This window comes from Schistocerca nitens, chromosome 2, assembly GCF_023898315.1.
Source record: "Schistocerca nitens isolate TAMUIC-IGC-003100 chromosome 2, iqSchNite1.1, whole genome shotgun sequence".
Lineage (NCBI taxonomy): Eukaryota > Metazoa > Arthropoda > Insecta > Orthoptera > Acrididae > Schistocerca > Schistocerca nitens.
In genome coordinates, this window is record NC_064615.1 from 935,767,688 (window position 1) to 935,788,434 (window position 20,747).

General features: G+C 44.6%; 1 protein-coding gene across 1 annotated transcript in view; it reads right to left on the reverse strand.

Annotated features, from left to right (window-relative positions):
- The window catches only part of LOC126235458 (high-affinity choline transporter 1-like), a 402,761-nt gene that overhangs the window by 84,056 nt on the left and 297,958 nt on the right, over positions 1 to 20,747 (reverse strand). The window contains exons 6-7 of the mRNA XM_049944181.1: positions 20,201 to 20,350; positions 7,792 to 7,921 (exon numbers count right to left, since the gene is read on the reverse strand). Coding sequence (XP_049800138.1) covers positions 7,792 to 7,921; positions 20,201 to 20,350 — 280 coding nt within the window. The remainder of the gene's footprint in view (positions 1 to 7,791; positions 7,922 to 20,200; positions 20,351 to 20,747) is intronic.

Sequence of the window (20,747 nt, forward strand, 5' to 3'; positions counted from 1 at the left end):
CATTCGGAGGAGAAAATTGGTGATTGGAATTTCGTGAGAAAATTTCGTCGCAACGATAAACGCCTTTCTTTTAATGATGTCCAACCCAAATCCTGTATCACTTCTGTGACACTCTCTCCCATATTTCGCCATAATACCTGGTAAGAATCGCACACCACGCAGCAGTATTCTCAAAGAGGACGGACAAGCGTAGTGTAGGCAGTCTCCTTAGTAGGTCTGTTACGTTTTCTAAGTGTCCTGCCAATAAAACGCAGTCTTTGGTTAGCCTTCCCCACAATATTTTCTTTGTGTTCCTTCTAATTTAAGTTGTTCGTAACTGTAATACCTAGGTATTTAGTTGAATTTACGGCTTTTACATTAGACTGATTATCGTGTAACCGAAGTTTAACGAGTGTGGATGACCTCACACTTTTCGTTATTTAGGGTCAACTGCCACTTTTCGCACCATTCGTATATCTTATCTAAATCGTTTTGCAGTTTGTTTTGATCTTCTGATGACTTTGTTAGTCGATAAACGACAGCGTCATCTGCAAACAACCCATGACGGCTGCTCAGATTGTCTCCCATATCGTTTATATAGATAAGGAACAGCAAAAGGCCCATAACACTACCTTGGGGAACGCCAGAAATCACTTCTGTTTTAGTCGATGACTTTCCGTCAAATACTAGGAACTGTGACCTCTCTGACAGGAAATCACAAATCCAGTCACATAACTGAGACGATATTCCGTGAGCACGCAATTTCACTAAGAGCCGCTTGTGTGGTACAGTGTCAAAAGCCTTCCGGAAATCCCGAAATACGGAATCGATCTGAAATCCCTTGTCAATAGAACTCAACACATCATGTGAATAAACAGCTAGTCGTGTTTCACAGGAAGGATGTTTTCTAAACCCATGTTCACTGTGTGTCAATAGACCATTTTCTTCGAGGTAATTCATAATTTTCGAACACAATGTATGTTCCAGAATCCTGCTGAACATCGACGTTAACGATATGGGCCTGTAATTTAGTGGATTACTCTTACTACCTTTCTTGAATATTGATGTGACCTGTGCAACTTTCCAGTCTTTGGGTACGGATCTTTCGTCGAGCGAACGGTTGTGTATGATTATTAAGTATGGAGCTAATGCATCAGCATACTCCGAAAGGAATCTAATTGGTATACAGTCTGGACCAGAAGACTTGCTTTTATTAAGTGATTTAAGTTGCTTCACGACTCCGAGGATATTTACTTAAACGTTACTCATGTTGGCAGCTGTTCTCGATTCGAATTCTGGAATATTTACTTCGTCTTTTATGAATGCTAGTACTGTAAATTGTCGCAATAGTGTTTCGCGAAAAAACAAACAAACAAACAAACTGTTACATCCACAGATTAACACACATTTGCGAACAAAAATTTTTTATTAGGTGTAGCAAGGTCATCGCTTAATTTTACAAAAAGATAAACTTCCTTCGAAAACAAAAAGCTTCTTTTCCTTCCAAAATTTTACAACACGCCCTAGAATTATGCCACCTTATTGAATTGAAATAGTAGAAACTGAACTGAATTTACGTTCCTTCGTCTGGTTTTCTCTCGACGCTCTCCGGCGAATGCTGAGGAAGTAGACGGGCACAGAGTCGTTGGCCAGCGTAGCGAAGACGGGGCACCTGGACGTTCCGGCTGCGTCGAAGTCTCTTCCGGGCGGCAATCCGCGGCGGGTCGAAAGACTCTTGTTTTCCTTCCGTCCGGCTATTTAAGCCGGTGGCTCGAGTCTTCCTCCGCTGATTCCGGAGTGATGATTGGCGGTCGTTGGCGATCCCTGATTGGCGGATGGTTGTGTCATCGTGTGACCATCCGCGCCGGAAAAAGGCTCGTGCGCGTCCGTATTTCGCGGCTGATTGAATGTTTCGCGGGAACGCCTCTAGCGCCGGCTGGCGGAACGCGCCGGTACTAAGTTGCAGGCACCGCTTAACTCTGCCGCGGTAGCCGACCGTTGCATTTGTGTGACTGTACGCGCCACGTCACAAACACAAACGTCATCTTGCCTCCAGGGATTTCTATTTGCGTTCACGAAGCAACAGCGTAACACTGATCGAACCTACTGGTAACAAACGCCTCTGAACTGATTCGGTGTCTTCCTGTGATCCGACCTGGTGGCAATCCCCAACACTCGAGCAGTACATTACTCAAGAATGGGTCACGCTGTTGCCCTATACGCGGTCCCCTTTACAGATGAGCACCACTTTCCTAAAATCCTCGCAATGAACCGAAATTGACCATTTGCCTTCCCTACTATCGTACTAACTTGCTCATTCCACTTCAAATCGTTTTCCAAGTTTACTCCTAGATAATTAATGCAAGTGACTAAGTCAAGAAAGCACAGCTAATGCTGCTTCGAACATTACGGTATTGTTTTCCTGCTCATCCGCATTAACTTACGTTTTTCTACATTTACAGCAAATTGCCATTTGCACACCAACTAGAAATTCGGTCTGAGTCATCTTGTATCCTCGTACAGTCATTCAGCGACAACACCTTTCTACATACTAAGCTTCATCAACAAACAGCCGTAAGCCCCTGCTCAACCTGACCATCGAATCATTTATGTCCTTACTGCGGTGTCCTTCGCTCAAAGCTTTCTCTGAGACAACAGCGGCTAGAAGATTTAGATTATTCAAGTCCTATTTTACTCTAGTTACGTCGTAAATAAAAAAAATGGAAGATTTATTTGCGGCTTAGTATTTTACTAGGCGTTTTCCTGTTGGAGCTGCTACGTCATTTCCTGCCTCTGATCCATGAATTCAATTCGTGAGACCCAGATTTCCAATCCCTGTCTGACCATGCTGATTTAGGTTTTACTGGTTTCCACAAATCGCTTAAGACAAATGGCAAGATGGTTCCTTTGAAACGGACAAGGGCGATATCATTCCGCGTCCTTTCCCAATCGGAGTTTGTGCTCCGTCTACTACCACCTCATCGTCGACGTAACCCTTCTTCCTCCAACAGTGGACTGTCTTAATTGTAGGGAATCTAGAATCTAACATTGACATGGGCAAAGAAACAAAACTACACTGACAGGAAACACCCTGCGACAGACTGTGCATGATACAACCCTGGTATCTAGTAGTCTACAAGATGAAAACTGCAATACTAAGAATTACCTTTTATCATTGACGCTATACACCGACATCCTAATTGTGCCTTTCGTCTCATAAAAACAAAATTACCTCATATGTTAAATCTATCTATCGCAATAAGAGAAGATTGGTACTTCCAACAAGAAAGATTGCTTTAACTTCACCGTGCGCACTGTAATTAGTCTAATCTTGTAGCCGCGATCCCTTTGGGAACGATGTATATGTACTTGGTGTAGTATGTTCCTAGATTCCTCACTTAAAGCTGGCTCCTGAAACACTGAAAATGGGATTTCACGGGATAGTTAGCATCCGGTAGTTGAGGCTTTTCAGAATCTCCGTGACACCTCAGGACAAAAAGGCGAGTAACAACGCCTGCTGCTCTCCTCAATATTCCTCGTTAGTCCTCATTGTTGCGAGTACCACAAACTTGAGCAATATTCTAGGTAGGGGCGCACAAATTTTTTGTAAGCAGTCTCATTTCTAGACTCATCGCATTTTCCCAGTATCCTACCAATGAAGCGATTGTACCGTCTGATTCACCTACGGCTGAGCCTATGTCACCGGTCCATTTCATGTTCCTATAAACTGCTACAGCCAAGTATTTGTATGAACTGACTAATTTCAAATGAGACTCATTGAAGTTTTAGTCACGCCATTTTACGACTCTGTGTTCTTTAGAGTGCACAAGTTTATATTTCTGATCATTTAACGCAGGTTGGTAATACGTGCACCACTTAAAAATCTTATCAAGTTCTGCCTGAATATTTTTCCACCCTTTTTGGGACAGTGTTTCATTATGGATAAATGCATCATCTGCAAAAAGTTTGAAGTCACTGTTCAAAATGTCTGCCACATCATTAAAGTACAACATGAACAGTAAGGGTCCCAACACACCTCTGGAGCGCCCTTCAAGTTACGTCTACATCTGTCGATGACCCTCCATCCAAGAAAACTCACTGCGCCCTGTCTACAAAGAAATCTTCAAAGCGCTCACAAATTTCATGCGATAGCCTTACGATCGTATTTTAATTACTAAGAACTGATGTGTTGCTGAGTCAAATGCCTTGTCGATGTCTTTCATCTTTTCCTGAGAGAAAGGGGCGAGTTAGATCTCGCATGAATGATAGTTGCATAGGTCATTTTCTTCGAGGTACCTCATTATGCTTCAACTCAGAATATTTTCTAAGATTCCACAGTACATTAATGAGAAAGGTACTGGAGAGCAGTTTTTGGATTACTTCAGCTAACAGTCTTTTAGAGGGGCTTGACTTGTCTTTCATCCAGCTACGGGGCACAGTTTTTTGTTCGAATGATACGTGGTCTATTATGGTAAAAAGATTGGCTATCTCATACAAATCCTGTATATAATGTGACGGAATCTATTTTCTGGACTAGTCACCGAATGTGAAATAAAACCATTTTGTGCAACCTATACATAGTCAGCTACTTGGGTGGCGTCCTCTGATGTATATTAAAGCCCTTATCCGTTTAGGGTCTCTGAACCCCATAGCCCTACTCTAGGAAGTCGCAGGCTGCCTTTTCGCGGAATCTTCAAAGTTTCTGGTTCACGCCTTTCACTCGACTCTGACCTCACAGGCCACGATTATGTCTAGAGAAAATGTTGCTGAATATGAGTGTCGCTCAAAGTGCATGAGCAAGGCTGGTTTTCCCAGAGGAATCAGGCATTCCAACTTGCGCCACAATCTATAGATGGTTGCACTCCTTTCCCTCAATGGCTGCTGACATAGCCTTTTCAACATGTTGAAAGAGGTCTGGCACACATAGAATGCACAAGGTGAACATTCCCATTCCTTCCTGACATTTTATCAATGGTAACTTTTACTTGCCATACGTTCGAACTGCCGAAAATTAACAGGCTCCTCACGCCGTCATGCTTGCTGTTCCCAGACACGGGAGACAGCAGGTTTGCCAGCAAGTGTAGTGTGTCTGTCTACATCAATTTCAGCCTCAGTGGCAGTCAGAGCTCCTGACTTGATGGTTAGGCGTGTAGGTGTAAAAAAACTCACTCTGGTCCCTGCGTCTAGAACAACCACATGAAAGGTCGCTCATAGTCAAGTGTAGAAACGGTGACACATCCTACACGTTATGCAGAGGACAGGACAGGATAGTGCATGAGGTACTTTTGGTACTTCCAGGACATGTCACACGGTAGCCATCTCAAGAGTCCCATCTGCAGCAGCATCCAGTCGCTTGACAGAAGTCAGAGCGATTTCTAGCTGCTGACGACCACAGGTAACTCATCTAGTGTCCGAGGACAGCATTGCAGTGGTGCTCCATGTGGGCAGACACATCTTTTGTGATGAGGTAGTACTCCATCTTAACACTTGATTTTTTATTTCCCACTATTATCTTTTTTTATTTGCTCTTCCTATTCTTTGTTTTTATCTCGTTTCAGTTAGGAGTTACAGACAAACTCTACAGTCCCATTATCGACTACTGTCGTCACTGTAGCTTTGACAACAAGTGTCCTAGTACCCCTACCGTCTATGTAAGGCGAAACATAGACTGTCACAGAGAACGACCACATCATCGGCTTCACAACACCACACTTTCTTTTCAACAGACAGATTCCCACCAACAGTCAGTCACGTCATGCCGCCGCTCAACAACAGTCAAGCCAGAAGTGTCAGGCTACGGCTCTTATTTGCAACGATTCGCCGGCCGGAGTGGCCGAGCGGTTCTAGGCGCTACAGTCTGGAACCGCGCGACCGCTACGGTCGCAGGTTCGAATCCTGCCTCGGGCATGGATGTGTGTGATGTCCTTAGGTTAGTTAGGTTTAAGTAGTTCTACGTTCTAGGGGACTTATGACCTCAGCAGTTGAGTCCTTTAGTGCTCAGAGCCATTTTGCAACGATTCCGCTGTAATTGAGTTGATACTGTAATTCACTTTATCTTCCATAATTGATATTTTCCCCATTTGTTTCCTAGTTGTATCCAGAGCTGTTACTGTCTAATGTCTGTCGTTATTGTATTTTGGGTAATTTCCAAGAATGATTGCCTATCGAAGTCGCGGGGTCCAAACGATACATATCGAACGTGCGATTGTAAATCGATCACGCAACTCTGGTGGCGGGCGTTATGAGTATGTTTACGGTGGTCACTACAGCAACGACAAAAGAAGAGCGTAACAAAAATAGACGACTTACCTTACTCGTCGTCGTTGTTGTCATGTGAAAGTCCACGTGATGTGTATGCTACAGGAACAATTCCCTTTTTGCCATAGCCTGAGTAAACTCTGCCAATATCATGCAAAAATATGGCTAGTGTGTCACTTACGTTAATTTTTCCTGCAAACGTAAGTTGTGGAAATATAGTTCGTCTCTTTGTCCTGGACGGCTTCTCTTTTAATGGAAGACTTCACAGATTTCCATAGCCTCTCGATGTTTTGCGTGTGCACACTGGGGTCCTCCGAAGACACGAACTCGTGGTCGAATCCTTCTGCTTCCATATTTGGGAGAAAAAGTGAAACAACTTTCACAACTTTGACCAGACGTTTTCAGTTGGTGAGATATCTGGAGAATGTGTTGGCCAGGGCAGCAGTCGCACATTTCCTGTATCCAGAAAGGCCCGTACAGGACCTGCAACATGCGGTCGTGCATTATCCTGTTGAAATGTAGGGTTTCGCAGGGATCGAATGAAGGGTAGAGCTACGGGTCGTAACACATCTGAAATGTAACGTCCACTTTTCAAAGTGCCGTCAATGCGAACAACAGGTGACCGAGACGTGTAACCAACGGCACCCCATAGCATCACGCCGGGTGATAACGCCAGTATGGTGACGACGAATACACGCTTCCAATGTGCGTTCACCGCGATGTCTCCAAACACGGATGCGACCATCATGATTCTGAAAACAGAACCTGGATTCATCCGAAAAAATGACGTTTTGCCATTCGTGCACCCAGGTTCGTCGTTGAGTACACCATCGCAGGCGCTCCTGTCTGTGATGCAGCGTCAAGGGTAACCGCAGCCATGGTCTCCTAACTGATAGTCCATGCTGCTGCAAACGTCGTCGAACTGTTCGTGCAGATGGTTGTTGTCTTGCCAACGTCCTCATCTGTTGACTCATTGATCGAGGCGTGGCTGCACGATCCGTTACAGCCATGCGGATAAGATGCCTGTCACCTCGATTGCTAGTGATACGAGGACGTTGGGATCCAGCACGGCGTTCCGTATTACCCTCCTGAACCCACCGATTCCATACTCTGCTAACAGTCATTGGATCTCGACCAACGCGAGCAGCAATGTCGCGATACGATAAACCGCAATCGCGATAGGCTACAATCCGGCCTTTATCAAAGTCGGAAACGTGATGGTACGCATTTCACCTCCTTACACGAGGCATCACAACAACGTTTCACCAGGCAACACCGGTCAACTGCTGTTTGTGTATGAGAAATCAGTTGGAAAATTTCCTCATGTCAGCACGTTGTAGGTGTCGCCACCGGCGCCAACCTTGTGTGAATGCTCTGAAAAGCTAATCATTTGCATATCACGGCATCTTCTTCCTGCTGGTTAAATTTCGCTCCTCTAGCACGTCATCTTCGTGGTGTAGCAATTTTAATGGCCAGTAGTGTATATGAAATGCTGTGGGCCACTGACAAACCGCGTTTGTTAGCTTTGTGGAGCTACAGAAGGCGGCGACTGACCTGTGGCCCTGGCGATGATGCCGATGAAGGCGGGCGGTATGGCGAGCAGCATGCAGCCCACCACCGAGCCCAGAGACAGCGCCTGCGCTGCGCACGTCGTCTTCACCGACAGCACGCGCTGGAAGTAGCCCTGCAACACAGACCAGCACCTGGTCACAACACCACACACTTCGGATCCGAGGATACGTGAAACAATGGCGTCCTTTTTCAGGTATACTTGTGTGAATAAAATCTTGAACATGGCAGCACGGCAGCATGGCGTGACTAACTACCCATGTACTGTCAGTGTCTGTCGAACTATTCCCAATCGCTAAGTCTTAATTGGTACAAGCCATCCGTAATCAGAAGCAAGGGAGTAATTAGTCAGGGGCAATCGGGGCAATGCCTGGAGTCCCTATGAACGAGCAGCATCCTGACACCTAAAAAAAGGATTAGAAGAAATCGAAGAAAAAGTAAAGCTATTTTTTCCAGCATTGTCTTCATAGCACCCATGTACACCTGCTCACAAGTACTCTATGTACATTATCTAATCAAAAGCATCCATACGTCCCTTCATAATGCGGAAGTGACCACTAGGTATCAAGGTAGACAGACCCGCCAGTATAAAAGAAGGCACGGAGTGAAAATGGAATGGGACATGGAATGGGACAATCAGGAAAGGTAAGTGACCTCGAATGTGGGTTAGTTATTGGATGTCTCCTGAGTAACAAATCCATCATGGACATTTCAACCATTCTACAGCTGCCCACGTCGACTGGTGATGATGTGATGACCAAATGGAAATTCCGTCTAAGTCGTCTTGTATCTTCCTACTGTCACGCAACTTCGACACCTTACCGTGCTCCACGGCATCATCAACAAACAACGGCAGACTGCTGCCCAACCTGTCCACCAAATCATTTATGTACAGGGTGACAAACGGGAGACGGACGGTTTTGAACTGCGTAGTACTGAGTGCGCGGTGGTGGCAGGTGGTCGTGGTGGGGATAGTTCTGATCCACACAAGACGCCATTTCATTTACTCAGTCACTATGGAGCAGTGGGACGGGCAACGTCGACTGTTTGTCTATGACAGTTTCGTGAAAAGTGGTGAGTCTATTATTGCTACAGAGCGATTGTTTCGTGCGCGGTTTAATTTCGGTCGACGTGGAGCTGTTCCGAGCCTTAACACAATCCTCAGATGGGTGAAAAACTTCAGATCAACTGGAAACGTACTGAATAAGAAGCATCCTGGCCCGAGACGCAGGGTAACGACACAAGAAAATGTTGAAAGGGTAAGGCAAGCGGCAGTCAGAAGCCCAGGACGGTCAGCTAGACGTCATGCTAGTGAGTTACGAATCAATCGTGAATCGGTTACACAAATTTTGCATGAAGAATTAAAATTCCATCCCTAGAAAATGCTCATTGTCCAACAACTTAAGGAAACTGATTTTGCTGTACGAGAAGACTTCACTTACAGAATGCAAATGATTTTGGATCGAATGAAAATGAAATTCAATTGATGAGCGATGAAGCTCATTTTCATTTAAATGGGGCCGTGAATAAGCAAATCCTACGTTACTGGGCTCCAGAGCATCCACACCTTATTCACCAGCGTCCACAGTCTGGTGTGTTCTTGGCTCTGTTGGCATTATTGGACCTTATTTTTTTTTAAGAGACCGGGACCACAATTACTGTTAATTCGGTTAGTTACATTCGTATGTTTGAAACATTCTTGAAACCAGAACTAAGAAGACGATGAACCCCGCACACCGCAAACACTTCAATGGCAGTTCTTAGGCGCATGTTTCCTGGCCGGATTATCTCACGTTTTGGCAATGTTTCTTGGCCTCCCAGGTCTCCCGACTTGTCAGTATGTGACTCTTTTTCTGTGGGGGTACCTTAAGAACTGTGTCTATAACCACAAATCACGAAATTTGGAAGAGTTGAAAAATGCAATCATTCGAGAAATTGCTGCCATCCCTGGAGAGATTTTAGTCCGTGTGATGGAGGATTTTGAGAAGAGACTTGAGTCCTGCATTCGAAATGATGGACATCACCTTAACGACATTATTTTTCAGAAATAACTTTGTTAACTAAAATGGCAAATAGTGAGCTTTGATTTTGTGTAAATAAACATGCATTAATTTTAAAGTTGGCTGAGTACTATTTCATTAAAAACGGTCTGTCTCCCGTGAGTCACCCTATATATAGAGAAACACAGTGGTCCTATCACATTCCCTGGGGCACTCCTGACGAAACCCTTGTCTCTGATGAAGGGTGTCCCAGAGGAATGTAATAGGATCACTGTTGTATGCTACACACTTAAACGATTTGGCGGACAGGGTGGGCAGCAGACTTTGGTTGACTGCTGATGATGCCGTGGTTTACGGTAAGGTGTCGACGTTGCGTGACAGTATGAAGATACATGACGACTTAGAAAGAATTTCTAGTTGGTGTGATGAATGGTAGCTAGGCCTAAATGTGGATAAATGTATGTTTATGTGGATGAGTAGGAAGACCAAACCTGTGATGTTCGGATACAATATTACTAGTTCCCTGCTTGACACAGTCAAGTCGTTTAAATATCTGGGCATAACGGTGCAAAGTGATATGAGGTAGAACGAGCACATGAGAACTGTTGTAGGGGGGGGGGGGGCTAATGGTCGAGTTCATTTTGCTGGGAGAATTTTAGAAAAATGTGGTTCACCTGTAAAGGGAACCACATAAAGGTGGCTGGTGCGACCCATTCTTGAGTACTGCTCCAGTGCTGAATCCGAACCAGGTCGGATTGAAAGAAGACTTCGAAATAATTCAGAGGTTTCCTACTTCATTTGCTACCGGCAGGTTCAAACAACATGTAAGTGTTACGGAGATGCTTCGGGAGCTCAAATGGCAATCCCTGGAGAGAAGACAACGTTCTTTTCGAGGAACACCACTGAGAAAATTTAGAGAACTGGCATTCGGAGCTGACTGCCGAACGATTTTGCTAACACCAACAAAAATTGCGCGTAAGGACTACGAAGGTAGGATAAGAGAAATTAGGGCTCATACGGAGGCGTTAGATAGTCGTTTTCCTCTCGCTCTGTATCCGTGTGGAACTGGAAAGCAAAAGACAAGTAGCGGTACGGGGTACCCTCTGCTACGCACCGTACGGTGGCTTGAGGAGTATCTGTGCAGATGCAGACGTAGAGTAGAAGTAGATGTGATTGTGAATTAGAAACACAAAGGAACAACTATGGCCAAACCAAGACCAGGCGCCGGCCGGAGTGGCCGAGCGGTTAAAGGCGCTACAGTCTGGAACCGCGCGACCTCTACGGTCGCAGGTTCGAATCCTGCCTCGGGCATGGATGTGTGTGATGTCCTTAGGTTAGTTAGGTTTAAGTAGTTCTAAGTTCTAGGGGACTTATGACCACAGCAGTTGAGTCCCATAGTGCTCAGAGCCAAGACCAGGCAGACTATATGTAGTGGCTGGTACGGACCACAGATCATTACGGAAGACGTATGTAAAAAATCTCATGAAATCAGCGACGAAATCACTCGAGAGTTCCAGAGTGCTACCAGCAGTCCAGTTTGCACAATGACCGTGCATAGTGAGTTAAAAAGAATGGAGTACAACTGTCGAGAATCTCGTCACAAGCTGCAGATTTCCGTACTCAAGACACTTGAGGTGTTGTAAAGAGCAACTCCTTTGGACAGAAGATGACAAACGAGTGACTGGGACTGATGACTAAGGTATACCCTTCGGCAATCCGGATTTGGTTCAAATGGCTCTGAGCACTATGGGACTTAACTCTGAGGTCATCAGTCCCCTAGAACTTAGAACTACTTAAACCTAACTAACGTAAGGACATCACACACATCCATGCCCGAGGCAGGATTCAACCTGCGACCGTAGAGATCGCGCGGTTCCAGACTGTAGCGCCTAGAACCGCACCGCAACTCCGGCCGGCTATTATTTGGCAAACTACTCTAGAGAAACGGTAAATGCGGAAGAATATGAACACAATTGACATCACTGTTCACTGCGTATGGTAGAGAAACAGTTCGGAGACAAGATTGAATCAGTGTGATAATGCACCCTGTCATGAGGCAGTAACTGTGACACAATGTTTTGTGGAAAGTAAGATTTTAGGAATGGGCTGGCCCCACCTGAACCCAATGAAACACCTCTGGGATGAGTTGGAACATCGACTTCGCGCCAGACCCCGGCGTGTACTGCCTGCTCTGTCTTCGGTTCTTGAGGAAGAGTGGGCTGTCTTTCCTCCAAAGACATTCAGACGCATCAGTCAAATCGCCCCCGTGAGAGTTAAAGCCGCAATGAGGCGAAAGGTGGACACTTCCCATGTTACTGACCACTGACAGGTACCGGAAATTTTTCACCGATCTGTACCTACGATTCTTACGACTGTCGAACATTCTCAATTAGCCTTAGGTGTCCGATACCTTCCATGTAAAAATGATACATAAAAACTGCAAAGAGATCAGCCGAAAAAGAGAAGAGTATAAGGTCAACTGCCGAGTGACAGGCCTTGTAATGGCAAAACCACAACATTCTAACACATCTGAGCTGTAGATACTACAGTTAATTGTAAAGACAAGGGGCTGAGGTTACTACACAAGCAAATAATTTTAAATGCAAAGACGAAAGTGTGAAGCTCACTTATGCGTGGTTTTTGTTTATGAAGAGGATGTGCTCTAATGTCGAGAACATCTAAAACTTGTTTGTCCGCTGCACGCTACGGGGACACGTTTCAAACACTTGTTCTGTGAGTATTTTCAAGGCAGCACTAAAGCCACTAAAACTAAACGCGTTGGGCTGCATCGTACGATGCTATCTACGTACTTAGATAAAGATTCGTTGACGTTCTTAAGACTCGGATAACCGTAATCCTTACGAATAAGAAATGGGATCAACGAGGTGTAGCAATAGTTACTAAAAGAAAACTGAATCGTAGAACTTTGTTACCATTTTAGGAGTTCGGTGCAAAGTACTAGAAAAAGTTCATAGAGCATCAAAAGCCTTGCAATCTAAAAGTGAGGACGTAGCAATAACACACAGCACAAATAGGTAACCTGAAAGGATCGTTTGACAAACTGACTGACGAAGTTTTAGACATCTGTGAGTTATAGGACATTAGAGTGAAACATCCCCTTAGAAAAATTAAGAATGACAGTGCTGGTAAACCTCTACGTTATTTGATTTTCAAACAGCTGAGCAAAACTGAACGTACTCAGACATTTCTCTCTTTACTTATTCTGATCAACACTAAACTGACACACAATATTTTTAGCGCAACGCAATCTGACTTTCAATAATCCCTACAAAAGAATGGCCCTGACTAACAATAACCTATACCTTTCATGAATCACTTACCTCACAAAAATCATGTAAGTAGGCTGTTTAGGTTTTTATGTTGGTAACGGCACGTAGCGCTCTGTATGAAAATCACTGACTGTGCTGTGTGCGATCTGTGGTTGGTTGGCATTGTTGGAATATTCTCTACTGTAGTGTTGGGCATTTGGATGTGAACAGCGCATAGCGTTGTGCAGTTGGAGGTGAGCCGCCAGCAGTGGTGGATGTGGAGAGAGAGATGGGAGAGCTTTGAGAGCGGACGATCTGGACGTGTGTCCGTCAGAAAAAGGAAATTTGTAAGACTGGATGTCATGAACAGATATATATATATATATATAATGACTTTTGAACACTATTAAGGTAAATACACTATTTGTTCTCCATCAAAATCTCTCATTTGCTAACTATCCCTATCAGTAGTTAGTGAGTTCAGTAGTTAGAATCTTTTATTTAGCTGCCAGTATTGGCGCTCGCTGTTTGCAGTAGTTCGAGTAACGAAGATGTTTGTGAGGTAGATGATTCATGAAAGGTATAGCTTATTGTTAGCCAGGGCAATTCTTTTGTAGGGATTATTGAAAGTCAGATTGCGTTGCGCTAAAAATATTGTGTGTCAGTTTAGTGTTGATCAGAATAAGTAAGGAGAGAAATGTCTGAGTACGTTCAGTTTTGCTCAGCTGTTTGAAAATCAAATAACGTAAGAGGTTTACCAGCATAGACGTTCCTAATTATTCTAAGTGGATGTTTCAAGAGTACTTTCCCTAAGAAATGAATAGAAACAGTGAAGAAGAAATGGGGGTGAGAGTGGGAGGGAGGACCGGGTATGAGAGATGATGTGTGGATGACGGTTTGGAAAGAGGGAAGCGACAAGGGGGATGGGGAGGACGACTCAATTTTATTTGCCCGGAGGCCCCCATAAATGCAGTTACCAAACTGGTCAGAAGCCCTTGGGCCGGTGCTGCTTTATAAACAGTCACTACCAATGCGACGCATCTAACAGTAAAAATAGTGTGTGTAGCAGTGTAGTAGCCATTACAGGAGATAGTGAGTGCCGTGTTAAGCCTAAGGTGTTGCTCCTGAAAGGTTGATTCTGCTAACCGTTTATGCGGGAGCTAAGACTCCTTAGAGAAGGTGAAGAGAGTACAGAATGTAGTGACAATCTCGGTATTTGCTGCTTTTCAACAGATAATGATAAATTCCTTTACCGACCTTCCTTCCTGCAAGTAAAGGGCAGACTGGCAGGTCGTGTCCAGAATGAGATTTTCACTCTGCAGCGGAGTGTGCGCTGATATGAAACTTCACTCCGCTGCACAGTGAAAATCTCAATCTGGAAAGATTCCCCAGGCTGTGATTAAGCCATGCCTCCGCAATATCCTTTCTTTCAGGAGTGCTAGTTCTGCAAGGTTCGCAGGAGAGTTTCTGTAAAGTTTGGAAGGTAGGAGACGAGATACTGGCAGAAGTAAAGCTGTGAGGACGGCGCGTGAGTCGTGCCTGGGTAGCTCAGTTGGTAGAGCACTTGCCCGCGAAAGTCAAAGGTCCCGAGTTCGAGTGTCGGTCCGGCACACAGTTTTAATCTGCAAGGAAGCTTCATGGCAGGTCGTGTGCCCAACTATGTAGTTGTAGAACTATGTTGTAAAACACTTCTTTGCTTGGGTTTATTAAAGGAAGTCGACTTCGATGTTTACTGTTTGAGTTTTGGTCATACTGAGGGTGGGGATGGGAACAAAGTTGATCCGTCAGTCACATGGAATTTCTCTTCCACAATGGGCAACAAAAAAAAAAAAACTGTTTCCGTGCCCCGTAATTGTCTCACACTGCGACGCGTAAATTTCAAATTTGGCTGAAAGGTGTCTACAACCTCTCTCTATAATGGTGCGAAAGCGTGGCGCTCTGCGATTACACCCTCGGTGTCGGCGACGCATAAAACAGCAAGGTGTCGACACAAGCGAGAAAAAGGCCAAGGTTCAGAAGTTCATAAGAGGTGTAAGGTGCGTTAATGACGTCACATTCGCACCAAATTTGACCACAATTATGTCCAACGCCGTCGTAGACGCGCTACTCGTAGGTAATGTCGCCACGCTCTCTCTTACCCACATTTCACCCCTTTTTTTGACGCCTCTGCGACGGAACCGTCACACACAGTGTTGCAATCACGCCGTTTTCTTATGGATGGCTGAGGAAGAGGGTCGAGGGGGTTGCGTGACCTCAGGCGCTGGAGCAGCCGTGGGACATCACTCAGCTGAATGGCCGTCGAAGTTTCTGACAATTACATTCTTAAAGTGTTCAACAAAGGTGTGTCAGTGGCACCGAGGATGTAGCCGAAATGAGAGGGATTTGGTAGTACCGTATTCCGTTTTATTCACGCTCATGTCAATATTGCATCCCTCCGTGATCACGCCAGAGGAGGGCGCGACATGGGAAGGCCGAAAAAGCATGAAGACCCTTTGCTGCTTCTGATCGCATTCAGATTTCGTCGAATGGTTTTGAACGATCACTAGTGGTTCCATCCTGTATACCAGAGCAAAAGTTGCAGTCACGCTACACTCCAAAGGGATCATATCACGTTCAGTGGGGGTTGCAGCCCCACGATGTCCTTAGAGAAGGGTTGAGTCGTTCGGGAATGTCAGAAGTGTCGAACGTTGTCGAGAATGTCGTCCTGTCGCCCGTCGCACTGCGAACTGTCGTTTTCCACTACGAAATGTGTGGGAATCAACGCCCCAAGGGTAGGGGTGCTCTCTTTGACACTCTTTATACCATATGCTGAGGGCTCTTCCTATCGATTGTGAGCGGCGGTATGTGTGAAATCTATTTCTTAGACACTCATAAGAAAGCTGCGACATTTCTGTGCATGGTGTCGAGGTTCTGAAGTCCATCGCAGAGGTGTCGAAAGAAGGGATGAAATGTGGGTAAAACGAGGTGTGATGACCTTTCCATCGTGTGACACGTCCAAGATGTCGTTGGGTAAAGTTATAGTGAAATTTGGTGCCAATTTGACGTCACTAACCCACCTTACACCTCTTAAGTAGTTGTAAAACTGTGTTGTAATACACTTTTTCTGCTTGGTTTTATTAAAAGAAGTCGCCGCCTTCGATGTTTACTGTTTGAGTTTTGCTCACACTGAGGGTGGGGATGGGAACAAAGTTGATCCGTCAGTCACATGGAATTTCTCTTCTACACTGCGCAAAGAAAAACCTGTTTCCGTTAGTTGTTATCAAACGATAACAGCAATAGTGTTTCTCTCAGTCGACTCCGAACTCAGATCAAGGTGACAAGGTGATACGAACAAATACCTCAATTCGCCTTATTTGTTACGTGATATTTGTGGTTGTTGTTGCGTATGTGTCGACATTTTGCTGTGTGAAGCGTCGGCGAATCTGAGGGTGACGTCACAGAACGCCACGCTTTTGCGCCATTACGGAGGAAGGTGGCAGCCACCTTTGAGACAAATTTCAAATTTATGCGTTGCAATGCAGCTTTGGAAAAAGTGATTTTTTTTCTTGCGCAGTGTAGCATGCTCCTATCTTCTTCTTCTTTTTCTTTTTCTCGTGTCTCTGGTCCACATCTGCTCAGAGTCGGCTTGGTTATAAACGGGCATTGAATGGTTAATGTAAGAGTTGGTCTGATGATGCCCTTCCTGTCGCCATCCTGTTATCTACCGCGTCGGAACTTGTCTGCGTGTAGTGTTATTCGTGTGAATCTGGGCGAAAGTTTTCCAAATGTTTCAAATTGAGTAACTTAGTTGGTTACCAGTCAGCTGTTAAACTAGCTGGATGTGGAAAACTGCGTGAAAACCGCATCCAGGCTGGCAGGTACACCGACCCTCGTCGTTAATCTGTCGGGCGGATTCGATACATGGCCGGCGCACCTCCCCGCCCGTAAGCGACGCTTCAACACCCAGGGCATGTTAGTACGCTGCTAGCTGTGGAACATTTTATCATTTCTCATTTTTCCATAAGTATCAGTATCAGTGACCATTGATTAGTACAAAATAAAAGTGACATGATTATTCTGTAGGTGTCCGCCCCCGGTAGCTAAGTGGTCAGCGCGACAGAATGTCAATCCTAAGGGCCCGGGTTCGATTCCAAGCTGGGTCGGAGATTATCTTCGCTCAGGAACTGGGTGTGGTGTTGTCCTAAACATCATCATTTCATCCCCATCGACGCGCAAGTCGCCGAAGTGGCGTCAAATCGAAAGACATGCACCCGGCGATCGGTCTACCCGACGGGAGGCCCTAGTCACCCGACATTTACATTTTTTTATTCTGTAGCTGCTTCAAAAGAAGAAATCGGTTTGATATAAAAAGTTTTAAGATATCAAACGATAACAGCAATAGTGTTTCTCTCAGTCGACTCCAGACTCAGACCAAGGTGATACGAACAAAATACCTCAATTCGTCTTATTTGTTGCGTGATATTTGTTGTTGTGGTTGCGCTTTTTAGTCGGAAGTCTGGTTTGATGCATCTGGCCATGCTGTCTACGGCGCAATTGTTAACTATTGTCACTTCCACTGTAACCGGGCTTTGGTCTCATTCTATAATTTTTATACCTAGACCCCTGAGTTACCGACCCGATGACTCCTTGATGCCTGCGCATGTGCCCTGTCAACTGATCCTTACTTTTACTCAAGTTGTGGCGTACACCTCTTTTTTACAACATTAGATTCAGTCCTTCTTCACTAGTAATGCGGTTAGAATTCTTCAATAGAGCCTCATTCCAAAGGCTTGTAACACCAAGCAATATGAATTTCAGGCGTAGGCCGCGGTTTGTATACCCAATGTACAGTATCTCTGATGTTGATGAACTGTTTTAGTTAGCCAAGCTTCAGGTTTCCTTTTTGCTTATTCGGTCTTTAGTGAAGTATGTACATCATATAGTTGAGTAAATTTGTTAGTAAATTCATGAAGTGTTTCGTTTCTGCCCGAGATGGGAATAGAAGACGTCTACCAAACTATTTTTTGCGCCTCAGTTGCAATTTCACATAAATTAATGCGTTTGAAGTCTCGGTATGTAACTTGTTATGGTTTCTTTCTCGGAAATTCTACCGAGTAAGTCACGAAAACCATCAAGCCGAGTTCTTCTTCTGAAGCACCTTCAGAGTCTCTTAAGTTTGCAGCCGTGTTTTAACAGCTCAAAATTCTAGCTTGAGTTCTTTCCTCTTTCCGCTTCTGATAGACAATTGTGCCTCTATTTGCAGACGTCTTGAAATCTTTCGCAGGGCACAGCCAGTGGTAAATTCTCTGTTGTACAGCTAAGCAAAGCACAGCAAATCTACAACTCTACGTGTACTAATGTGCCCTTCATTGGTTTACTATGTAACATGCATTACGTATTGAGAACATTGTTACATTCAATATTATCACAAAATCCAGTAGGCAGTGCTTTTGATGATGAAATATTCATTTCACAACACGTATAGTCAGTTATGTGGCACTTGTAAAATATAGCGTCAAACCATTGGACGTGTAGAAATATTCAGTCACGGGTACAGGTGTAATGAAAAAGACTGTGTCAGTGAAATTTACCCAATTTGCAATTTGGTATATGTGCCCAATCTGGAATGTAGTTCCGTGTATTTGAATTAGACTGAAGATTAACACTGTTGCTCAGGAGCTCACCCTCCATATTCCCACCACTCGCAACAATGCAAGTGCTGTGCTGATATACAAGTGGCCTGTGGACCGGAAACATCAAGCGATGAGTGAACACCCCTGAGCTCTGTAGACTTTGTAGAAACAGTTAGGTCCTAAACCCACAGTTTATATAATGACGAAGTTCGGATTTAGGTGAAAGGTAAAAGACAAACTAGCTACTCCCCCACAACGCCGTTTTCGCCTGTTAGAGCGCTGATTCAGGTTTTCAGATGCTATGATAAAACAGTACATATGCTTAAAAGTTTTTGAAAATGTCACAAAATGCATGCGCTTTTGAATGATCGCTTTACAAACTTTCGTGGGGTTGCTGAGATTAGCCTGATCCCTGGGTACATATGATTATATCTGCGTTGGCACCTGTCTGCAACGACCGGCACTCAACGAGAGGAAGTTAAATGAACCTACGACAAATACGTTACTATTCAAGTGTTACGACCGGGTCACTAGCTGTGTGAATACTACAATAAACATGCCACTATATTTATTTGAGTTTATTAAATAAACATCATTGCTGGTAACAACACACACAAACATCTCACATACGTAGCGGAAATATAAATCTGGTTTAAGTTGTGCGGGCAGAAATGAATGCAACGCCACTGCAGTTAACAAGAGGACATACCACTCCACCTACTCGTCTAATCTACAGTTGATCAGCTCTCCATTAAAAGCGAGTGTCACAATGTCTCCCATAGAACTGAGTGCCATGAAGTCTGCGAAAGAAGTGAGCCATACAACTTCTGCCTGATAAGTGAGAGAGAACCAATAGCAGACAGCACCTTCCCTTAAGTAAGCGCTTCCTGAAAAGCGACAGTGTATCACAGGGCGACCATTCTCCCCACACTACCAACTTTTGCTATTACTTTTTAGGATTTTATAATATTAAATTCCTGTTTTCTTGTGTCAATCTTGTTTCGATCTTAATTTGCTTTTTTAAATTGTAAATGTTGGTGTAACTCTGTTTATTCTCTGTTTTATGATTTGCTGAGGCAGTATTTTGCACGCATTCTTTGCTAGCTATCCCAATGCACCGAAAACAAATGCCTAGCACCTTTATTTTTAATAGTCGCAAACGAGTCTAGCGTTACAGCACGCGAATAGCACTGAGGTTGGACGTGTGTGTTACCTGCCAATAGAGTCCTGCCGAAGACCATCGCAAGCGTGAGGCCCGTCCAATCTCCGAAGTCCTGCTGATAATTTATTAGACTCACGAGCATAATTTCCCTATGTCTGATCTCGTGACATTACGATGGCGTGAACTGAAGACCGCCAAAAAGAACGCCAATGATTACATTCAAGGAAGAATCTCTGGTAAAAACTCAGAAATGACGCCCGCTTGGCTGTGTTTGGTTGCATCGCTTTGTACCTAATACGCTTGTCTGAGGCACATTCCGTGAACAACGCTGAGGTTCAACGCGTGTCTTACCTGCCAGGAGAGTCCGCCGAAGATCATCATGAGCAAGAGGTCCGACCACTCGCCGATGTCCTCCTGTTTGAGAGTTCCCAGCCAATCAGCCGACGCTACGGCAGAATGGTCGACGGCGGGGTGCGAGTACGCAAACGGCGCCGACAGTACCTGGAACACGCAGTCACAATTTCTCTGACATTGAGCAATTTAGTGGATAACTAGGCTGGGGCTACACACTACAACAAAGAGAAGTCTAATGCACACAAGGGGAGGTCATTACAATGTCATCTGAAATCAAGATGCACGTAGCGAAATTCACAATCCGATGATGTAGACTCGCAAGCATAAATTTCCCATTTCAAATCTCGTGAAATCACGTCGGTGTCGTAGGAAAAACGCGGATGTTATGTTACATTTCATTACTGGTATAAAACAGAAACAGCTGATGCTTCTTCATAATTCTGGCATACTGCTATTGGAAATAACAGCGTTTCCTTTCAGCGGTATTGTTAGCGATGGCCGATGTGGATTTTAGCTAGTTTTCCTCTCTCGTTCAAACAAATTC